We start from the raw sequence: 23169 nt of genomic DNA, 5'->3' as shown, positions 1-23169 counted from the left end.
TCGGCTCCATTTGTCTGTCAGTGCAGTGAGAGCAAATGGCATTGTCCTGTCAGCTCAGCCAGCTCCCCGCCCCACACCCTGCCAGCTCCACCCTTTCCTGACCCCCGGCCGGGCAGGGCTGCCCTTTGCCTTCTCGGCTATTGCTTCAAGGGGCTGGCCAGGGGGCACAAAGGAGCGATCCCCCTGCCGAGAGGAGAGGCAAGGCGAAGCCTTTCGGGCTCTCTGAGAACAGGCTTCTCCCCCAGTGCGGGCGGACACAGCCTAGCCTGCCAGTGGCCGGGTTACTCCGCACGCAGCGTGGCTACAGCACGCACAGAGGCTGGAGCGCACAGGCTTGGCTCCCCTATGTGAATATCCGAGCAGGCAGGACTCGTGTTGCCCCCTCTCGTAAGAGCTGCAGGGTTTTTCTTAAAGCTCCAGCTCCCGCAGTCCTGTGACCAAGAGACATTCTCACTCTCGCAGGCAGGAGGCCCTCGCGCTGGCAAACATGCCTGAACACATGAGACAAAGTGACCCAGACACCATGCAGCAAAGAGAACGAACTCAACTTTGTTATTTGTTAAAACCCTTGGTCTGGGGTTGAACACCCACGGCCAGTGACAGCTCAGAGAAGAGGCGTGCTCTCCCGCTTCACTGCAGGAGGGCAGGGCGGGTGAGCTCTCGGCTGCCGGCGGGGGGGGGGAGCGTGGGACAGGCGCGAGGAGCTACTCCGAGGTTTTCAGCCCCTCTGCGATGAGGTTGAGCTCGTAGCACCAGGTCTCGTAGCGGTAGGCCATGCGGATCTGAGCTACGTTTGTCTTCCAGATGTTGTTGCCGTGGGGCCCCTCCTCACGGTAATGCTCCCCTAGGAACTTGGTCTTCTCCTGCCACAGACAAGGGAACAGACTGAAAGGCACCTGGCTTGATGCCCTGGCCCCCCGACACCCGCCCGGCTGCCCAGGCCGTGCACTGCTTAGTGCTGCCTCTGCAGACTCCCAGAGAAGCTGCTTCTACGTCTCCACTTCCCTGTGGTGCCGGGTCTAAGTGACCCGACAAAGCCAGCCCCCGGCTTCCCGCCACACTGGGGCACACATGGACACAGCGGGCAGAGACACCCGCCCTGCCGGGCCACCGGTGCATTGCTGAGCCGCTGGCCCCTCCCAGGGCAAGGGGCAGACAGACGGACGTACCTCATGGGACAGGCCGCACTGCAGGACGCTGTTCCGGGCAATTTCACACATGTCGCAGGTGCTGAGTTTGAAGACTTGGGCGGCGATGGCGTATTCCTCCATCAGGGGCTCCTGCAGCAACACAAGAGCCGTGTGGGGGGAGAGCAGCCTGGCGCAGCCGCCTCGGCCCCCGTGCGGGCGTGGTGCCAATGGCTCCCGGGAATGCCCTGCCCTACCTTGGTGTAGTGGAACTGCATGGGGTCGTCGGTGGAGAGCGAGACCATCAGGCCTTTCTGGTGGAAGTCCAGCAGCGGGTTCTTGGCGTACTCCAGGAAGAGGCTGTTGTTGCTGAGCGGGGACATGGCGATGGGGATTTGCGCCAGGAAGTACAAGTACTGCAGCACCGGGCTCTGCAAGGCAGAAGGTGGCAGCTTTGGGGGGGGTGGGGGTGGGCAGCAGGGCAGCACAGACGCTGCTCCCGCCCCCACCCCCTCCCAGGCCGCGTCAAAGCCCTGGCCCACGGGGTTGCCAGGTGTCCGGTTTTGAACTGGACAGTCCAGGATTTGAGCTTTCTGTCTGGGAAACAAAGTGAGAAAACAGAACTGCCGGGGATTTTCTAAATCCGCTGCAATGTCGATTGCAATGTCTGTTGACACCATCTGGCAACCCTACTGGGACGCGGCGCTCACAGCAGGGAGCGGGCCAGGCGCCGGCCCGCAGGGAGTAGATCCTGGCTCCGGCCGGTCCGCTCTGCCGGGGTGTGCGCACGCTGCAAGCACAGGCCTGGAGTAGGGCCAGGGTGCTCCGGGCGGGGCGGCATTTCCGTGACCCGGGACATGTCACGGCTCAGTCGCGTGGGGCGGGGCCATGGCGCCCCAGACTCAAGGGCAGCCTTGGTGTGGGCAGTGGGCGGATGCAGCCAGCGCCACCGGCAGTGTGATGGGGACAGGCCCTGAGGCAGGCCAGCCCTGCCTGGGACTCGGAGCGACTCTCCCACACTCACCTTCTTGAGGTTCAGGCCGTGGGAAATGTTGTCGGCCATCATGAAGGCTGCGAGCAGGTGGGTGATGGCCCCAGCCTCCCCGCAGTGCGGTCGGAAGAGGAAAGTGTTGAGGCCACGCTCCCTGCCGGCAGACACAGGGGCTGTAGCCACCTTTGCAGCAGGGGCGGGGGGCTGAGAGCCGTGCAACCCAGCAGGATGGAAACCGCCTCAAGCCGGGGGCCACAGCCTCCAGCTGCCCTAGCTCAGCACCTGTGGATCGACAGGGCCAGCGCGGGGGGCGGAAGGACACTGCTGGGCAGAGTGAGCCTGAGATGGAAGCCCCAGAGCCCAGCTCGACCTTCTCCCTGGGACGGACACGTACCCTGCCCCTCCCCTCTCCCGCCAGAGCCCGGCTGGACCCATTCCCAGGGAGGGACCCCAGGGCCGAGCCCCAGAGCCCAGCACTTGCCCGTCAGGGCCTTCAGCCCGGGCGCGAGGAGACTCTCTCTGCTGTCACTCGAGTCCCTGCCTGGCTCTGGGCTCCTGCGCCGGGGCCCTCCCCACTGGAGGCAGAGCTGCGGAGCCCTGCCCAACGCTGGTCTCGCCGAGCCGCCGGAGGCGCCGCCCAGCCAGCGAGCCAGGCGCCGGAGGGTCCAGCAGCAAGGGGCGGGGCCCTACCTGCGGAGGGCGTTGAGCACCGTGATGTTGGCGTACATGTAGTACAGGTAGTAGGTGTAGGAGGGGTTCTTCGCCTGGCTCCACTTGTCCGGCGTGGGGCTCTTGGTGCAGAACATGTGCCCGCTGTGCTTGGACTCGTCGTCCACGCTGTCGAAGCCGGTGATCTGTCGGGACGAGCAGGCGGGCGCGAGTCAGCCCCACCCCCTAGCCCTGGCTCTGGGACCAGGACGCCGCCTTCCTCCCCAGGGGCTAAGTGACTTTGGACATGCACCTCCCCAGCCCGTGCCCCACCTGCAGTGCAGGAGTGGCCCAGCGGCCTCGGCCCCGCCTCTGCCCACCCTGCCTGGCCCTCCCTTGATGGCCCGCACCAGGCAAATGCAGAAAGGGGCTTGCTCCTCATCTCACAGGCCTCCCTCTCTGGGCTCTGGGCCAAGCAGGGAGGATGTGGGGCTGGCCTCCCCAGTGCTGAGGCCGAGCTTGCCAGTGGGGCAGGCAGGGCCGGGCTCTGACCCCCAGAGGCACCACCCCTCCTGCCAGCCCTTCACCAGGCCCAGGCCTCTCTGGGCCGCGCTTACGTGGCGCAGGAACACGCTCAGCTCCTTGTTGGCCTGAGGACGGAGCGTCGCTTCAAACACGGGCACGAAAATGTTCTCCAACATCTGCCCAAAGTTGGGGAGGAAGTTCTTGGCCCTGAACACATCGCTGGGGACAGAGAACAGGGTTAGCCTCCAGCGGAGGAGCCCCCAGCAAGGACACAACGCCCCCCAAGTCCCTTCTACAGCCCTCCCACGGCTGCCACGGCAGGGTGCCCTGCTGCCCTCCCACCAGCCGAGCCCCGACTCCCGGCATCTGTCTCCGGGGAGGGGGGCACGTACTAAATCCTGGGCACTTGGATCATCCACTTCATGTTGGGGGAGTAGATCCTGTGCCGGTTGAACCAGCTGGCCAGCTTGGGCCACTCCTCTGGCGAGCGCCCGTAGATGGACAGGCGCGGCTCCGCGTGCTGGTACTTGGCATCCTCCAGGTCAGAGCCAACTTCCTGCAGAGAGGGGGCGGGTGGTCAGGCGTGGCCCACTCCCCTGCCTGCCCGCGGGGTGCCCTGTGCCCTCGCCCCTCACCTTGATGATGGTGGCGAAGTACTCGCCCTCGATGGCGTTCTCTGTCTTCAGGTAGAGGTCGCGCAGCTCGCTGGCTCCCACGGGGTTGTACTTGTCGTTGAACTTGTCGAAGCGCTGGAAGGTCTGGCGGCCCTGGGGGCAAAGCAGGGGCAGAGCCAAGGGCAGACAATGCTTCGCGGGCCGAAAGGGGCAGGGTGCTCAGGCCACGGCGGGGAGGCGCCAGTTAACCCAGTTCTAGAGAACTGGCCCCTGCCATAGGGCAGTGCTGGTGCCGTGCGTGCCTGGGCAGGAGCCCCGGGGTGGGGGGAGTCAGGGGATGAAGAGCTCCTGGGAGAAGTAGGTGGGGGTGTCCTGGGGCATGGCCCTGGGGGGGGCAGACCTGGGACTTCGGAGGGCACAGGCCCACGGACTCACGGCGTGGACATCCAGGGAATCCACCGTCAAGTCGTAGGGGTGCAGGCTGAGCTGCTGGAAGAGCTGCTTCAGGGTGAGTGTCTTGCCCTTGGCGTCATAGACGACCCGCTCGGCATCCACGCGGTACGACTTCTTGATGAAGCGCAGAAGGTGCTTCTGGTTCATGCAGGCCGCAGCGTGGATGTGGGTGTCCACCTGGCGGCAGCGGGGAGCCGTCAGCCCAGCCGGCCCCGGCAGCGAGGAGGCCGGACACCCAGGGGCACAGGAAGGATGCCGCTGACACGGCCTGCAGCCTTGGCAACTGCCCCACGCAGCAGCCTGCCCCCCAGGGCGACCCCAGGGGCTGGGGGGGACACTCCCGCACACTCCGGGTACGTCTACACTACAGCGCTAGTTCGAACTAACTTAGTTCGAATTAGTTAATTCGAACTAAGCTAGTTCGAACTAACGCATCTAGAACTAAAAACTAGTTCGAACTAGCGTTTTGCTAGTTCGAACTAGTAAGTCCACATTGAGTGGACTCTGAACAGGGCTTAAGGATGGCCGGAAGCAGTGCCGGCAGGGCATAAAAGGAGGACTTAGAGCATGGAGATGCTGTCTCAGGCTAGCCGAGGGCTGCGCTTAAAGGGTCCCGACCCCCACCCCGGACACACAGTTCTAAGGGGTGCCCCGCTTGCAAAGAAGTTCTGGCTTGGAGTGCCCTGAGTGCCCACACTGGGCACATCACACCACTCGGCCATCAGCCCGGCTGCACTTGCCGCAGGCTGCCATCTGGGGAGAGGGGGCAATTGGGGGGCTGCAGGAGAGCTTCCACCCCCAGAAGCCTGCAGAGCCAGCCCAGTCCTCCCCATCGGGGGCTCGTACCCCATTCCTCCCTCACCTCCTTCCACTTACCCTTCCCTAGCCCCCCTTCTTATTAATGTACAAAATAAAGATAACGTTTCTTCCAACATTGACTCTGTCTTTATTGAACAAAACTGGGGGAGACTGGGAAAAGGAGGTGGGAGAGGGGAAGAGAAAGGCTGGGAGAGGGGAGGGCAACTAACATGATCAGGGGTTGGGAACAGGTCCCAGATGAAGAAAGGCTACAGAGACTGGGACTGTTCAGCTTAGAAAAGAGGAGACGGAGGGGGGACAGGATAGAGGTCTCTAAAAGCAGGGGTTGGGTGGAGAGGGTGCATTCAGAAAAGTTCTTCCTGAGTTCCCATAAAGAAGGACTAGAGGACACCAAAGGAAAGGAATGGGTAGCAGGCTTGAAACTAGTAAGAGAAAGTTGTTGTTGACAAAGCAAATAGTTAACCTGTGGAACTCCTTGCTGCAGGAGGCTGTGAAGGCTACAACTAGAACAGAGTTTAAAGGGAAGTGAGATCAAGTGATGGAGGTTGGGTCCATGGAGTCCTATTAGCCAGAGGGTAGGAGTGGTGTCCCTGCCCAAAGTTTGTGGAAGGCTGGAGAGGGATGGCACGAGACAAATGGCTTGGTCACTGTCTTCGGTCCATCCCCTCCAGGGTCCCTAGGGTTGGCCGCTGTTGGCAGACAGGCTACTGGGCTAGATGGACCTTTGGTCTGACCCAGGACGGCCATTGTAAGCTCAGGGCTCAGTGTCGGGGGTCTCAGTGGACCCCCTTGATTTTCATGCACACCTGGTCCTGGGTGGCCAGGCTGGCAGCTCTCCTGCCCTAGACGGCCACTTTCCTGTGCCTAGTGCGGAGATCGTGGACGAGGTCCACGATGTCCGCACTAGCCCAGGAAGGTGCCCGCCTCTTGCAGTCCAGGGCAAGCTCCCGGGAGCCGCCAGCCTGGTCCCGGGAAGAGGGGGTGGGCTGGGGGGCATCGGGTGGGTGGCTCTGTGCCGTGCCAGGTGCAGGGTCTGCTAGCTGGGTGCTGGCAGGCTTGCACCTGGCACGGGCACCGTAGCCAGCCCGTGCCCCTTTAAGGGGTCCGGGGCCGGGAGGGGGGCATAGAGTTTCCCTGGTGTTGGCCAGAGTGGCCACCAGGGAAACCTGGGGAGGGCTAGCCTCCCACTAGTTCGAACTAAAGGGCTACACAGCCCTTAGTTCGAACTAGCTAGTTCGAACTAGGCGTTAGTCCTCGTAAAATGAGGTTTTCCTAGTTCGAACTAAGCGCTCCGCTAGTTCGATTCAAATTCGAACTAGCGGAGCGCTAGTGTAGCACCTATTAAAGTTAGTTCGAACTAACGTCCGTTAGTTCGAACTAACTTTGTAGTGTAGACATACCCTCCCAGCTCGGGGTGACCGCGGCTGCGGAGAGGCGCAGGCGGGGGAAGCGGCCGGGAATGGCGGCGCCTCACCTTCCGGCAGTTGTAGAAATCCCGGTGGGGGTTGTTCTTCAGCTCCTTCAGCTCCTCCATCTCGTTCAGCATCTCGTGCACCTTGAACTTGGAGGAGAGGAACTTGAGGCGCCGGTGAGTGTAGGTTTTCCTGGCAGACAAAGGGTGAGGCCCATCACTGCGGGCGGGCTCAGGCCCGGCTGGGGTGGCAGGTGCTGTGAACGGGCACGGCTGCCACGCAGCGAGAAACTCCTGCTGAGCCCCATAGGGCCACCAGCCCAGCACCACCGGAGCGCTCCGCCAAGGAGAGGGCAGGTCTCCTCCCACAGAGCCAGCGGCAGGGTCACCCCGGCCAGAGGCGCCGCCCTGGGCACACACTGTGCGGCAGCGCCCAGCAACCTGGCAGGGCCACGCCCAGAACCTGCTTCTTCCGGCCCCGTGCCAAGGGACCAGCCAGCCGGGGCACCAGAGCTAAGAGCTGCTTTCACCAGCTGCCCTGGGAGCGTTAGTACCCAGGAATGCCGGGGCCTGGCTCTGTGCCCCATGACACGCTCCCCCCATCAGCAGGCGTGTGGGGCCAGACGGGGCAGTCAGTCCTAGGGCAGGGACACCACCCTGCCAAACTCCTCCAGGCCCAGAGAGGCCAGCCATGGGGCCTGCAGCAGGGTTGGCTCCTGTGGGTGCTGGGGCCTGGCAGGGATGAGTGGGGCTGTGACCAGCCCCTCTGAGCCAGAGAGCTGCTAAGTTCTGCAGCGCACGGCCTGATGTCCATTTGGGGGGCAGGGTGGGGCCTGGCGGGGCACTCACGTGGGGCCCTGTGCGATCAGGGCCAGGAGGAAGTTCATGTCATCCAGGAATTCCTCGAGGTTGGGGTAGGGCAGGGCCTTGGGCTCCCCTCGCCTGGCAGCGGCCGCGTCGGCGTAGACGTACACCACGCCGTGCTGCATGTGGACGCAGTCGCCCAGGTCTGCGGGCAGATTGTCGGATCGGAAAGGGTCCTCGCCCTGCCCCACAGGCGGCGTGAACACTGTCCCAAAGGCAGAGCGGAAGTGAGGAAGGGGCCGGGCGGGCAGCCTTTGCCTGGGGCTGGGCCAGGACCCCAGGGAGCCCACCCTGGAGCCCACGGCCTGGCCAATGGCTGCCCAGCACGGGCCCAGTCAGACACCGGCTGCTGCTGCCAGCATCCTCCTATGACAGCCGCTGCCCCAGGGCGTCCCTGCCTCTCCGCTGGAGGAGCTGTCGTCCCAGCCCTCAGTCTGCTGGGTCTCTTCAGGCCTGAGCCAGCGTGTGGCCTGGCCGGAGCCCCATGCTGGTGGGACCTGACAGCCCTGGGGGGCTCTGACCGGAGCATGGAGATATGCCGGTGTATGTGGGGCCTCTGCGTTCACGTGGGGCCTGCCTAGCAGCCGTGCACAGGGCCTTCCGCAGCCTCTAGGAGGGTCATCGCAGGAGGGCCAGGGCCAGCCACGCGCGACAGGCAGTGAGGGGCTGTCTCACCCCACGGGGGCAGGACAAAGAGCCGGGCACTCAGGGGGTCCCCCCGCCCCCGAGCAGGGACTGGGTCTCTAGTGGGGACAGACTCCAGGCTAGAGGGGAGGGGGCTGCATTCCTGCAGCCTCAACAACGGGCGTCATCCCCCAGCGAGATGCCGGTTCAGCCCCCCCAGCACCGCTCGCCTGCCCGGCCCTGGGCTCCCCAGCTGCGCTTGAAAGGCTCCCTGCTTGTGGTGGCTGAGCGCGTGACCCCGGCAGTCCTGGCTGCTCGCTACCTGGGGCGCGGCTCTCATCGGCTCGCCAGACCTCGCCTTCCATGCTGCGCAGATACTGGGCCGGGGTCTTGGGGAACCTCTGCAGTGACTTCTGCATGTATTTCTCCCGGATGCACAGGGCCCGGTAGAGGCCTCTGCAGACAATTTCAAAGTCCTCCACGGTGACCTGCAAAAGGGCTCTGCTGAGGGCACGGGCGTGTGCCGCTGTGGGGTCAGCCCGGCGCCGGCGGGAACTCGCAGCCTCGCGCCCTGTGCGTGTGCTGGAGAACAGCCGAGGCAAAGCCCCCACGCCTGGCAGCCGCTCTCCAAGCCCTGCCCTTTCGGCCTGGCTGACGCCGCATGGGGCAGTGCCGGGGCCAGGGCCAGGGCGAAAGGCTTTTGCTGAGGCAGAAGAAAAGCCCCAGAGGCCAGGAGAAGCCGTGAGGAGTCCCAGCTGCCTTGGACGCTGCAGCCCAGTGTGCCGCAGGGGCTATTTTAGGAGCCCGGCTGGTCCCACTTCAATTTCAGCACCAACACGGCTGATTTACTGCAAAGGCAAGTGTTGTGGTCAGGCCAGGTCATGAGCGAGCGGCAGGTTCAGGGACCGTCACCCAGCAGCTGCAGTGGCTGGCAGGGACCCTGGCGCGGGGGCGAGGCCAGAGCGGCCATCTCAGCGTCCTGCCCGGAGAGCCTGCAACCCACCCTGGCCTGGAATGGCCCCACCTTGCTGCTCGGCCCCCAGCTGCACCGGCACATGGTGGGGACCGAGGGAAAGGGGCCACTCCGCGACTCCACAGGCACAGCACAAGCGAGCCTGGGCCCGGCTGTACCACGCCAGGGTTGTGCAAGCAACTCACATGGTGACAGAGCTCGGGGCAGCCTCGCACCTGTGCCCCCTGCCCTGGGCCGGTGACTGGCTCGTTGCAGCTCTGGCTATGCAGACGTGTACCAAGGGGACTCAGCATCTGCTTCACCTGCCTCCCTCCAGCATCTCTTCTGCAGGGGCCACGCCGTCCCTGGCCTTCCCAGCCACCCCACAGAGCTTCTTTGCCACGTCCAAGGGCTTGCGCCACGGGGCTCTCTCGGGAAGTAGCAGGCTGAGCGGGGGCACTGAAACAAGGGGCTCCCACGCGCTCCAGCCAGGGGGCGGCGAGCAGAGCGAGTGGTGGGGCGATGGGAGAGGGACACACCGGCACTCACCCCGGAGGCATAGTCCCCAGTGATCTGCACGCGCTGGAAGTCGGGCACGGCCTGGTACAGTGGCGAGGCCGCGATGAGCTCGTCAATGGTGGAGAGTTTGGTTGCAGAGTGTTCGGCCACGGGCAGAGCTAGCGCAATTGTCTTCAGGGAAAGCCGCTTCTTCCTGGGGAGTGGGGGAGGGAGCGGGACAGCTCAGTCCAGCCAGCACCGCAGCCTGCCCTGCACTCGGCCACAGAGGGCTCCCCAGGGTTCCCAGGGAAATGCAAGGAGCAGCCCCACTCATTGCAGGAGGAGTAACGGTAGTTCGAATTAGAAAGCCTAATCCGAACTACCTACTCCGTGCTGCGTGTAGCCACGGGCATGGAGTCTGAACTACCGGGGCTTTAAAAATGGCGGCGCCTGGCAAGATGCAAATGAAGCCCAGGATATTTAAATCCCGGGCTTCATTTGCAACTTCGGTTGACTACATTAACCACCCTAGTTCGAACTAGGGGGGTAGCGTAGACATACCCAGAGAGACTAACCAAAATGTATCTCTAGCGTCATGAGCTTTTGTGGGCAATCCCAGAGGCTCTCTATATTTTTGTTAGTCTCTAAGATGCTACCGGACTGCTCGGCTTGATTGCAGGACAGGACACTCCAATGCCTCAGCCATTCCAGACACTGCCCATCTCCCTGGGACAGCCATAAGAACATAAGAACGGCCGTACTGGGTCAGACCAAAGGTCCTTCTCGCCCAGTATCCTGTCTGCCGACAGTGGACAGCACCAGGTGCCCCAGAGAGGGTGGACCGAAGACAAAGATCAAGCGATTTGTCTCCTGCTATCCCTCCAGCCTCTGACAGACAGAGGCCAGGGACACCATTTTATCGCCTGGCTAATAGCCTTTTATGGACCTAACCTCCGTGAAATTATCTAGCTTCTCTTTAAATTCTGTTATAGTCCTAGCCTTCACAGCCTCCTCTGGCAAGGAGTTCCACAGGTTGACTACATGCTGTGTGAAGAACTTTCGCTTATTAGTTTTAAACCTGCTCCCCATTAATTTCATTTGGTGTCCTCTAGTTCTTCTATTATGGGAACTAATAAATAACTTTCCTTTATCGGCCCTCTCCACACCACTCATGATTTTATAAACCGCTATCATATCCCCCCTCAGTCTCCTCTTTTCTAAACTGAGCATCGCACGGGCAGAGGCTGCAGCACAAGCATTGATCCCACAAGCTTAGCTTGCCAGGGGCCAGAACCTCATGATGTTTCCAGCCATCGCAGGGCTTGCAACGGTTCCTGTGACACTAAGCCTAGATTATTGGCCCGACTGGCTGGCCCTGTGTCTACTTGCATGGCCCCTATAGTACAGTCTCTGAAGGCCTCATGGGGGTGTCTCCTCACAGCCCTGGTGTGGCAGGGCCGGGTAAGCTAAGTGACTGGCCCAAGGGCACCCAGGCATCTGCGGTGGAACCCAGACCAGGCCCCCAGTCTCAAGCCCCAACCCAGCTCCACCCTCTGCAAAGGCTCTGAGGAGCCGGGAAGCAGCCGCTGAGCACACCAGCCTTGGGCCGTGCTCCGGCTGGACAGACAGATTCCGTCAGGGCTTTCCAATCCGTTCGCAGGGCGTGCCCAGCAATGGTTTTGTGGGCCGAGTCCTGCCCGGCACAGGCTCGGGGGCCACCCGACACCAGTGCCCACAGCAGAGCGCGGGGGCAGGCGGGCTGCCTGAGCATGCAGCACCTGCAGACAAACAGCACGAGCTGCCCAGCTGGGTTTCCACGGCCACAGCCTGGGCACTTTTGGGCAGACAGTGATCGGGCCAGACTGCCCCGGAGGGGTCCCTGAGACACTCCCAGGCCAGGGCCTGCAGCGGCAGGAGTGCTGGAGCAGGAGGAGCAGGCCCAGGGACACAGCAGGTGGCAGAGATGGGGCGCTTTCAGCCTGCCCCTCCCCGCACTGCCCCAGGCCTGCTTCCCGCCAGCCAGCTCTCACCGCTTGTCAGCCGCGGCTGTCGTCTCCTGGTGGATCATGTGCTCCCGCATCTCCCGGTGCAAGATGGGGCAGCTTTCTTCCACATCGAAAGGGGAGACCTCGTGCTTGCTGTCCTCATCCTTCACCTCCGAGGCAAAGACCTTCTCAGCGAAGGAGCGCATCATTTCATCCATCTCTGCAGGGACAAGGCACCCTGGTGACCTGGCCAGTCCACACCCTTAGCCCTTGTCGGCACCATACCCAGGGCTCCTCCAACCCAGCAAGACGAGGCCCTCTGCCCACCCGGCACGGCCAAGCTCAGCTCTTAGCTGCATCTACGGCCCCTTTGGCCTGCACCTCCTCTCCCAACAGGACTGTGCACCCCAGCACACCCAGTGCTTAGCACAAGGGAGCAAGCAACCAGCTGTTGTCTTGGTGCTAACGTCTCGGGGCCTGTCATGAGACTGGAGATGAGTCCTGACTTCACTCAGCTCCATGGGCAATGCTGGCTTGGGGCAGGCCTAGAGGAAGATTGGGGCCTGGAGGGGAAGGGTTAAGGCCAGGGCCCTGCGGGGGAGCAGGCAGGCAGGAGGACACACAACAGGGACCTGACTCTCCACCTGTCACTTCCGCACAGCACTCTGGGTGGATGGAGGCAGCAGAGGCTGGAGCTGCTCCCCAAGTGGGGAAGGGGGACAGGGCGGGGGCTATATACACTCCTGAAGGGCGTGGAGACAGTGACTAGGCAAGAGCTATTTACCTCATTGCATGACTCATGATCCGGGCACCTGTGGAACTCCTTCCCAGGGGCTGAGGTAAAAGCCAAGTGCAACTGGGTTAAAAACCCCAGAGTTCCTGGAGTGATCAATGGTGACAAGCCGAGATGTTCAGGGACTCAGCCCATGCTGGGAGAATATGTCTAGACTGCAGAGTTCCTCCAGGATACCGGAGGGAACCTGGAAAAACTCTGCCGCGGCCAAGGAACGTCTGCTTTTCTGAAAAAAATGCGGGAAACGCAGAGGCGGTTTTTCAGCATCCCTGTAAACCTTGTTTTACGAGGAAGAAGGGAATGTTCCAAACAGGGTTTTGTCCGTGCAGAGGGGCCAAATGTCGGAAAAGCCGCTTCCGAGAAAAGAATCGGAAAAAGAGACACGAATTGCGGGTCACAATGTGTGTATCTTTTTTTGGAAAACACCTGGCAGTGTAGACGTGGCCTGTGTCCTTCGGCCTCCGGCGACCAGGCTGGACTGGCCAGCATGGGATGGAGCATGTGCTAATTGCCCAGCTTCGTTCATTCCCTCTGATGCCTCCGGCACTGGCTCCGGTCAGACGGGCACTGGGCGAGATGGGCCAGCGGGCGGCCCCAGAGTGGCCATTGTGCTCGTGTCACCCGGGGCGGAGGGACGCGCCTACAGGCCAGCAGGTGGGACGGACACCGATCCAGCCAGGACAGGGGGCTGCCTCAGGGAAGGGCAGGGAGCCCTGCGGGGAGCGAATGGGGGCAAGCACAGGGGGCGCTGGGGCTCAGGGCCCGTTTTGTGCCATGGGGCGGGGGGCAGCGCAGGGGGAGGGGCCCAGCCAAGGGGTCGCAGTGGGGGGGGCAACGCAGGCAGAGGGGCCCAGCCAAGGGGTCGCAGTGGGGGGGGCAGCCAAGGGGTCGCAGTGGGGGGGGCAGTGCTGGGGGAGGGGCCCTACCCCAGAGCCTGAGTGTCTGCCCTGCGGCCTCCCTGCTCCAGAGCCGGGCCGGGGCAAAGTGCTGGGGGGCGCCCTGGCCACTGGCCTGAGTGTCCCTGACGAGATTGGGGTGCAGGCCCCGGGCCCAGCTGTGCCGGGGTTACCAGGACTCTGCCCCAGGGCGGGGGCAGGGGAGCCCTCGAGGGCAGGTGGGCTCTGGGCTAGGGCTGCCAGATGGTTTCAACAAAAATACCGGACACACTCGACATTGTCCCAATCGACATTCCATCGGATTTAGAAAATCCCCGGCAGTTCTGTTTTCTCACTTTGTTTCCCAGACAGAAAGCTCAAATGCTGGACTGTCCGGTTCAAAACCAGACCCCTGGCCACCCTACTCTGGGCAACGGGAGCAAGACGCAGATGCTCTCGGGCCAGTGCACTGAGGTGGTGTCTGGGCCGGGCTGCCAACTCGCCAGCTGCCCTGGAGTCTCAGGAACTAAACATTCATCTGTAATAACAGACAGTGCCATGTGATGAACCCTCCAGCAATAGGTCCCATCAGAACTGGTAACCCTGGGTATAGGCCGGACAGCTCCCCATGCTAGAGGTGCCGTTTCCCTGCTTACATCTAGAAAAGAGTTTCCTTAACCGCCTCCCTGCTGTGAGGGCAAGGGAGCCGGCAGCCACAAGCAACAAGCTCCTGTGACCTCAGCCTCAGCCCCATAGGTCGCAGGTGGGGGAAGGAGCCTGTGCAGGAGGCCAGCATCTCTGCTGCCTTGCCCCTGAATGCTGCAAGGCACTAGCGAGGACCCAGCCAGTGCTGGCCTTCTGCACAGCCCCCTGCAGCCCACGGCCACTGTCTGGAACAGCTGGAGAAAGCATCTGCTTCCAGGACCAACCTGCCCCCCACAGCGCCCTGAATGTGAGCGGGGTGGGGACCCTCAGCAGGATGGGAGCAGGAGATGAGCTGGGGGGAGCAGAGGGCTGGCCATGCTGGAGATAAGCACATTCACCGCCACTTCATGGAAGCACCAGGAGCCCGTGCCAGGAGTGCACTCTGGAAACAAGTGGGGGAGCGCTCGCTCTGAGCCCTCAGCTCCTACTCTGACATGGCCTTGGGGAGGCAACAGCATTTTCTCTGTCATTTCAATCTCAGCTCTAGAGTCCCTGAGGCAACCTTGGTCCCAGCGGCTGCAAGAACCTGGGGCAAAGAGGCTCACGGTCAATTCTGCGTCCGGCTCCAGCGTAAAACTGCAAAATTCAGGAGTCGTGGCTATTTCTCAGCAGTTCAGGTTTTTCTGGATCAGCAGCTTTTGCTCAGTGTGGCAAGGGCCTGGCAGTGGTAAGTCACTGGGAACCTGAGAGATGCTCCGAGTCATCGGAGCCATTTGCCTTCTCATTACAGGTTTCACCTCCAGCAACATCCCTGGGCCAGCTGACGGCTGGGAGCTGGCAGGGCAACAGGCTGCTGGTGAGGCTGGGAGTCTAGCATGTGGTAGCAGGGCTGCCCAGCGGAGGGGATTGGGGGGGGCAGCAGCAGCAGGAGGCCTGACCAAGGTTGGTGTGGGCTGGTGGCAGCGGGGGGCCAGAAATTACCTCTTCCAGCCCGCCAAAATTCCTCATCTGGGATTGGTCATAGCCCCAAGGGTGCTGGACCAGGGAGGGTTAGATTCAAAATTAATGGAGATTGCCTAGTTCCTAGAACTGGAAGGGACAGAACATTGAGTCCAGTCCCCTGCTTTCACAGCAGGACCAAGTACCATACCTGACAAATTTTTGCCCCAAATCCTTAAATGACCTCTGCAAGGATTGAACTCACAACCCTGGGTTTAGCAGGCCAATGCTCAAACCACTGAGCTATCCCTCCCCCCTGAACAATCAGAACAAATGTAACCTCTGAACTACCACCCTGGTCACATCCTGTTGGCAGATGCGGACGCTGGGGGTGTGAGCGTCGAGCTCCTGCAGATGGGCGGTTTGTCTTTGCCATGGCCACAGCAGAAGGGAAGGATTCAAGGGGCCCCTGCCCTGGATAAAGACGACGAAGAGTCTGGTCCTGGTTCCAGTCCAGTGGACAGCAGCGTGAGCAGGAGGTGGGCATGGGAAGGGGAGGGCGAAGGCTAGGCTAGCATGAGTCACGCAGCAGGACAGTGAGGTGCTTGTTAGATTTGGGAGGAGACAGAAGGGTTTTTTCTCCCTCTAGTCCTGCTCATTGCAGAGAACAAGATCGCTCCCTAAACTATAGAGACCCAGTCTCTCCCAGAGGCCCCATTTCAAATGTGGGGTGGGGGGTGACCTGTGCATGTTATAATGGGGAGAAAGCACGAGTGGGGGCCAGACTGAAGACAAGCCATGCAGCAAATCGGGAGAGACTGACCCCATATACCCTCCCCCCACTTCACCTCTTTCCAGGGGCTACCAAGATACTGGAAAACGCTAGTTTTTTGGCAGATAGCTTAAAATTAGCTGACAGGAACACTGTATCTAATTTCTATATAAAAGAAAGAACATTAAATAGACCCACTCAGCTCTAATACTAATATAGTTGACATCCTGTGGCAAGTCACTCAAGGGACACTGGTTAGCCTTAACATTTTAATGTGTACAGTAATTACTCGTTTAACACATGCCCGCTTAACACGTTTTTTGCGATAGCACGATTTTTTTTTTAGGGAATGTTTTTTGAATAACACGACTGTCCCCAAAATAATACGGTTTTCCCAGCCGGCCTGATGCTGCCGGCTGCGCGGGGCTTCCTCCACCTCCCTGCAAAGTGGCGGAGGGTTCGCCGCTCGTCGTGCCGTTCCCCGCCGACCCCCCCCTGTCGCCAGACGCAGTGCGGGTCCCGGCAGACCCATCACAGGGGCACACTCCCACCCCAATCCCCCTCCCCTCTCCTCCCCTTGCCTTTCCCAGAGCCAAACACCTCCCCTCCCTGCTGTAATCCAGTCTCCTTTCTCCCCCAGCCTTATGTCCTGGTCCCCAGGCAACTGCCTGTGCTCAGCGGCCGGCTGCTAGCAAGTGCAGGCTGGAGCTGCGAGCGCACGTGCGCTTGAAATGCAACCCTCCCCTTTTCCATTACTTTCAATGGGAAAATTGACCCCGCATAACACATTTTCGCTTAGCACGATCATTTTCTGAAACAGCTACAGTGTTAAGTGAGGAATTCCTGCATTCTTCCTTTGTTACTAACGCTGCATAGAGAGAGACTGTCAGCACGCCAGGCTCTCTCAGCTCTGGAAGGGCAGCAGGCTCTCGTGGGTTACAGCAGGGGGCAGATACATTTGGACTCTACATAAGATCATCAGAACAGCCAGACTGGGTCAGACCAAAGCCCAGCTAGCCCAGTGTCCTGTCGGCCCACAGTGGCCATTGCCAGGTGCTTCAGAAGGCATGAAAAGAAGAGGCAATCATCACATGATCCACCCCTTGTTGCCCATTCACAGCTTCTGGCACAGAGAAGCTAGAGATACCCTCCCTGCCCATTCTGCCTAGTAGCCATTGATGGACCTGTCCTCCTTGAACTTATTTTGTTCTTATCAGACTCCTATTATAGTTTGGGTCTTTCCACTATCTCCCGGGAAAGAGTTCCACAAGCTGATCATGAAGAAATAACGTGTTTTGTTTGTTTGAGATCTGCTGCCTATAAATGTCATTGGGTGAGCTTCTTGTATTATAATTAGTGATGGAATAAATAACATTTCCTGATTCTATTTTTCCACACCACTCATGATTTTCTAGACCTCTGACATATCTCCCACCCTTTACTCATGTCTTTTACTAGCTGAAAAGTCCCAGTCTTGTTAATCTTTCCTCATCTAGAAACTGTTTCTTACCCGTACTTATTTCTGTTGCCCTTTCTGTACCTTTCCCAAATTTAACATATCTTTTCAGCTGGGGTGATCAGCTCTGTATACTATGTCTGTATATAGAGGCAATATTATATTTTATATCTTATTATCGTTTCTTTTCCTAATGATTCCCAATATTCTGTTAGCTTTTTAGACCATCACTACACACGAGCAGATGTTTTCACAGAACTATCCACAAAGATTCCAAGATCTCTTTCTTGAGTGGTAACAGCTACGTTAGATTCCATCATTTTTGTATTATCAGCACTGAATTCCATCTGCCTTTGTGTTGACCAGTCACCCAGGTTTGTGAGATTCCTTTTGTAACTCTTTGCCATCAGCTTTGGAGTTCACTATTTTGACTAATTTTATATCATTGCAAATTTTGCCACCTTACTGTTTATGACTTTTTCAATAACATTTATGAGAAGTTTATCAGCAGTGGTCCAAATGCAGATCTCCACCCCCCCTTTTAGGTGGAGGAGCAGGCAATGTTTTCATGATGATCTAAAGCTCCTTGTGGTCCAGGCTAGTTCCTGGAATGTATTGCTGAGAAATGTCTACTTCTTGGATTGTTAACATTCTGCATAGACCCATGGTCATTTGTCTATTGGCTATTTCTAGTGATAACATATCTGTTTCAGACTCCAGCAGCCACGTAAGGAAGGGCCACGAATATTCATGTTTCTCTTCCGCTCTGTGAGCTAACGTAAAAGCAGATAATCAGTTCTCAAGTCCCCAGATTCTTCTCCCTGCCAATCAATATTAGGTAGCATTTGTGCAGAAAAATGTGCAGAATTGTTTCGGTGGCAACTGTTCTAAATAGGGCTGTCAAGCACTTAAAAATTAACCATGATTAATTGCTCAATAAAACAACAACAGAATACCCTTGAAGTATTTGACAATGTAGAGAAACATTGCTAAACATTTACTAAATGTCAATTGGTATTTTAGTGATTAACAGTGATTAAAACAGTGATTAATTGCAATTAGTTTTCTTAGTTAATTGCATGCATTAAATAGGATTAATTGACAGCCCCAATTCAAAATTGTTCTGTTTGCAATAGAGCGAGCAGTATCTGTATCCCAGTTACATATACAAATTCTGCTTTGACTGGACAAGCTTGCCATAAATTGGTACCTAAGGGCATGTCTACACTATAGCATTATTTCGAAATAGTTAATTTGAAATAGCTTATTTTGAAATGACGCGTCTACACACAAAATGCATTTCGAAATAGCGTTTTGCTATTTTGAAATAGCGCGTTCACACTGAGTGGATGCTGAATCGCATTTAAGGCTGGCCAGAACCAGGTCCAGCAGGGCATCAGTTCAAGTTTTATCTTGTGTGGCTGCTGCCTGAGGCTATCTGAGACCTGAGCTTAAAGGGACCCCCCCGGACAGCCAGTTCTCAGGTTTCCCTGCTTGCTTGCCTACCTCGATGAGGGACAGCAAAGCATTTTGTCTCTGTGTGCTCTGGTTGCCCTCATTTGGGACATCACGGAGCCGGAGCTGCCCCTGGGCACTCTGGTGCTTCTCTTGGAGGCGTTGCTGTGAGCCTGGCTGTACTGCAGCTTGCCATCCGGGAGGTCCATCGGGGGGCTGTCAGTACCCAGGAGGCCCTGCGGGAGAGCTTCCACCCTGAGGGGCACTAACAGTCTCCCTGGTCTGCCCCACTTGGGGCTTGTGCCTCATTCCTCCCTCATGTCCTTCCACTTACCTCCCCCCCCCCCCCGCTCCCCTTCCTGATGTAAAATGAAATACACATTTTTTCATAAACACAAACTGTCTTTATTTAAGAAAACTGGGGAGGGAAATTAAACTCTGGGGAGACTGGGGAAAGGCGGCGGGAGAGGGTGGGAGAGGGGAGGGGGAAACCTGGGAGGAGGGAGCTGGAAGAGGGAAGCAAGGGGAAGAAGGGGGAAGGGAAGCTCAGGGCTCATGGTTGGGGTCTCGCCGGACCAACTTGATTTTCATGCAAACCTGCTCCTGGGTTCGCATGTGACCTTTGGTGGCCAGGCTGGCAGCTACCCTGCCATAGACGGCTGCGTTCCTCTGTCTAGTGCGGAGATCATGGACGTTGGGGGCATCCCCCAAACCTGAATAAGGTCCATGATCTCCACCCTGGACCAGGAAGGTCCTTTCCTTCTCCGGGCCCTGGCAGGCTCCTGGGAGCTGGCAGATGGCTCCTGGGGAGTGGTGGAGGGCTGGCTGCCAGTGGCTGGCTGCCTCATGTTTTGTGGCCACTGGGTCAAGGGCAGTGACTGCTGGCTCTGGGCTGGCAGGCTTGGAGCTGGCACAGGCACTGTAGCCAGAGTCTACCCCTTTAAGGGCTCTGGGGCAGGGGATGGGAGAGGAGTGTTCTTGGTTGAGGCTGGAGTGGCCACCAGGGCACCCTGGGAAGGCTGGAGGCCCCCTATTTCCAAATAAGTGTCTACACAGCACTTATTTCGAATTAGCTATTTCGAATTTGGCGTTATTCCTTGTGGAATGAGGTTTACCAAATTCAAAATAAGCGCCCTGCTATTTCGAATCTATTTCAAAGTAGCGGTTTGGCTGTGGAGATGCTGGTAAAGTTATTTTGAAATGAGAGCTGTTATTTTGGAATAACTTTGCTGTGTAGACATGCCCTAAGACAATTGGGTTGGAAACAGCTCACTCCTGTCTTGGCAGCTGCTCAGCCCTTAGGTGGAGCCTAGAATCTGCACTAACAACTGCAATAAATGACTTCCATGAAAAAGCTCTATCAAGAACCCTAATCTGGCATTTCCCTGTGACCATCTGCAGAGAGCTGCATTTGGCAACAGGGTCTGAGCTGGGTTAGGGGAGGAGGAGCTGGGATCCTCCAAGACAGCAGCTTTTGCTAATGGAGTCTATCCACTGGCCAACCCTAATAAAGTCACAGAACTCATGGCCTATTCAGTGTTATTAGGCAATTACTTTTATGCATCTTCACACATCATGCACTAGAGCTAAGCCGGACTCCACTAGGAGCCCTAAGCGAGATGTCCCTCTCCTTGGCGGGAGGCTTGAAGGACTTGCATATGCGTCACAAATCCTTTCTGTGAGCCTCTCCCCAGCACCACAATTGCCCTGCAGACCACTCACTGGCGTGGTGGGCTGATTGCAACTGCAACATAACTTGCGGCTAGGGATTTTCAAAAGTGCGGGGTTTTTTGTAAATGCGTAACTGCTGAATTCCACGCCGTTGCCGTGGAAAGGTGGATCTCGAGAGAGGGAGAACTACCTTTGTAGAGCGTTAGCCAGAAAAGATCTTTATTCAACCCTAAATGGACATGGAAATGTGCAACAGCTAACTGCTGAGAGGAGCACATCCCAAGCACCATCACGGGCAGCAAGAAGTAGCTGAGGGTGGAGGGTTACAACTCCCCTCTATCGTGCGCCAGAGGGTCCTGGCCAGTCTCTCCTGTGGCTACTGCTGAAGGAAACCTTCTGGCACTGGTGTGTGTGGTGATCCCACACACCTTTGTTGAAGGGACATGAGCAGTCACTCAAAAAAGATGATGTTTTAGTGAGTTGGCTTGTCTGAGTTGTTCTGGATCCACCAGTGGGAGACGCCAAGACTGTAGGGAACTCCCACAGCCCGTGTCTCAGCACACCAGGGTAAAGAAATGGACATTGGTCTGGCTTGCACTTTTGTTTGGTGTCTGAGAAACTTGGGTTTATAGCCTCATAGTTATGTAAAGCTAGAAAGGCCTCACTGTCATTAAGCCCAGCTCCCTGTACCGGGCAGGACCAAATAAACCCAGGTAGTCCCTGTCAGCTGTTTGCCCAAACTGTTCTCCAGCCATGGGGTTTCTACGACCTTTCTTGGGAGCCTGTTCCAGGACCTAATGATGCTTAGAATTACAAAGCATTTCCTAATACCTAACACACATCTCCCTTGGTGCACAACAGACTTCTGATCCTTCCTGCCGTGGATGCAGAGAACAACTGATCACCAGCCTCTGGCTAATAGCATGTAACATATTTGTACACTGTTGACCTCCCCGCCCCCATCTTTTCTCAAGGCTAAACATGCTCAGTTTTTTAACCTTTCCCATCAGTCTGGTTTCCTAAATCTTTCATCATTTTTGTTGCCTTCTCTGGGTGCTCCAATCTGTCCACCTCATTCCTGAAGTGTGATGCCCAGAACTGGACACACTACTCCAGCTGAGGCTTCCCCCTTTATTCCCCCCACAAAAAACAAGAGACTGCCTATCAGGGTTTGGCTGCTGCCATCTGCCACAGCAGACACAATGGGCACGCCACAACAGACTTCGCAATTTACAAAGAGCACTCCCTAGCTGCTCACCTCATTGACTTTTTTGAGACCTACCTGCAACTTTCACCTGTGGCATCTTTGCTACAAGCTGCCGAAGCCCCAAGTAACTCACTGCGTTGAGGGAGTGCGGGCGCCTGAGTGCAGCTGCAAAACAGACTAATATAAATGTCTCTGCTGTATGTTCCTCTGTAACCAGAGTCTCTTCTCTAAAAGGAGAGGAGAGATTAGCTATGGGACTATTTAAAGTTGCAGCCAAGAGCAGCCTCAGTGAGGCTTAAGGCCAGCATTAACTCTGTTGACCCTGAAGTAGCAGAAGGCTAATGCAGAGTTTCACAGGGATGCTTCCCAGAATCATTCATCATGCAAATGCTGACATTAGTCCCTGATACTTAGCAAACTGGAATTAAAGAGCTGCTCCTGCACACAGTACACCCACAAAACCACTCTCTGCTCTGGACTCCGCAGGGTGGGGAATTGGGCTGTGTGGGCACCAGGAGGAGCAGAGAGCACTTGGTCTGTGACAGGCCCAGCTGTTGGCTTTGTTTAGATTTCTCGGGGAAGAAGTTAAGAGAAACCGAGTTCAGACGAGTGCAGCTCAAACAAAACACCCAGGGCTAAGCTTGTCACAGTCGCAGCTTGTGACAGTAACACAGGAGACAGACCGACCAGCTCTCCTCCGAGACAAACGTGTTTATTATTTTCATTCCAGTGGCCTTTAGAGACCTCCGCTGAGTTCAGGGACCCCACGTGCAGACACCAAGTGACACTCCCCCAAAGAGCTTACAGTCTTACCAGCCGGGATAGGGAGAACTAAGGCCCCACAGTCCTGCACCTTCACAAGATTATTTCCAAGTCACTTGATGAACCTTTCCGAAATGTGGCTCATTTAGGTTCTGTGAGTGCCACTGATTCTTGTGCTAATGCTCAGCTGGGGTAGCAGCAACATGTTCTCAGTGGCTTTGGGGCCGTATCGCGGATTTTACATTCGCCGGTCATCTGCCCTGGTGGAACCTGGAGAGCTGCTCTGTGTCAGTCTCATGGCACTTGGGAGAAGGGTGGAGACTCCATGCCTTGTTACGATTATTATTGCTACGACCCTAGCGCACGGGCACCTTCCTTGTAGACCAGACCCCATTGGCACTCAAGAGATTTCTGTGCTCTGGCCTGGGCTTTATGATCCTGGTCTATGCTGTTCATCCAACATTGAAGACAGCTGACTAGAGCCAGCCTAGCACTGCTTCCTTCTAGCCCTGCTTTCATGAACCTTGAGAGAGAATAAAAGCTGACACTTGATTCTAGGAACCTACGCCCACGTCATTGCGTGGCTGAGTCTCTGATGTAAGCACTGTAAAGCCAATGGCTCCTACACATTATTTACCCTAGAGCGGGGTGGGCAAGAGGGCCTCCACCACGTGGGTGGATCCGGCCTGGGGCAGGAAGAGTGCCCGTAGCCTTCGCCAGTCTGCCCCCTGCCCTGCAAGCACCGCACACTGGGCCGCCCCGCCGGCAACCTTCTCCTCAGTCGCCATCCCTGCCGCCCGCGGCGCTTCGCCAGGCCGACACTCGGGTCCCATCTTTCGCCGTCCCGCGCCCCGCCGGCCTTCCCCCAACCGCGCGCCACCGAGATGGAGGTGGCGGAGTACCCGTTGGGGAGGACGGGAAGAGGAAAATAAGGACAAGTGGAAGTCCTCATCTGACACTTATTGTGGGGGGATATCAGATAACCATGCAGCTGAGTTCAGCTTTGAGTGACCTTGAAGGCTGCAGGGCTGGCTGGAATTAGCAGCAAAAAGAGGCAGAAGAGCATTGCTCAGAAAGAGCTAG

General features: G+C 57.8%; 1 protein-coding gene across 1 annotated transcript; it reads right to left on the bottom strand.

Moving 5' to 3' along the window:
• Window positions 1-533: 533 nt before the first annotated feature.
• On the bottom strand, window positions 534-21551 carry AMPD1 (adenosine monophosphate deaminase 1). Its single transcript, XM_075909908.1, has 15 exons — window positions 21400-21551; window positions 11557-11731; window positions 9578-9740; window positions 8399-8564; window positions 7438-7657; window positions 6652-6781; window positions 4341-4535; window positions 3927-4058; window positions 3684-3847; window positions 3384-3510; window positions 2809-2972; window positions 2152-2272; window positions 1385-1558; window positions 1170-1280; window positions 534-863 (listed from the first exon to the last, which is right to left on the bottom strand). The coding sequence occupies exons 1-15, from the start codon at window positions 21419-21421 to the stop codon at window positions 705-707; spliced, it is 2223 nt and encodes a 740-aa protein (XP_075766023.1). The 5' UTR covers window positions 21422-21551; the 3' UTR covers window positions 534-704.
• Between the last annotated feature and the right edge of the window lie 1618 nt (window positions 21552-23169).

This window comes from Pelodiscus sinensis, chromosome 27, assembly GCF_049634645.1.
Source record: "Pelodiscus sinensis isolate JC-2024 chromosome 27, ASM4963464v1, whole genome shotgun sequence".
Classification (NCBI taxonomy): domain Eukaryota; kingdom Metazoa; phylum Chordata; order Testudines; family Trionychidae; genus Pelodiscus; species Pelodiscus sinensis.
The sequence above is the reverse complement of the archived record's forward strand: the minus strand, read 5'-3'. Positions and strand labels throughout refer to the sequence as shown.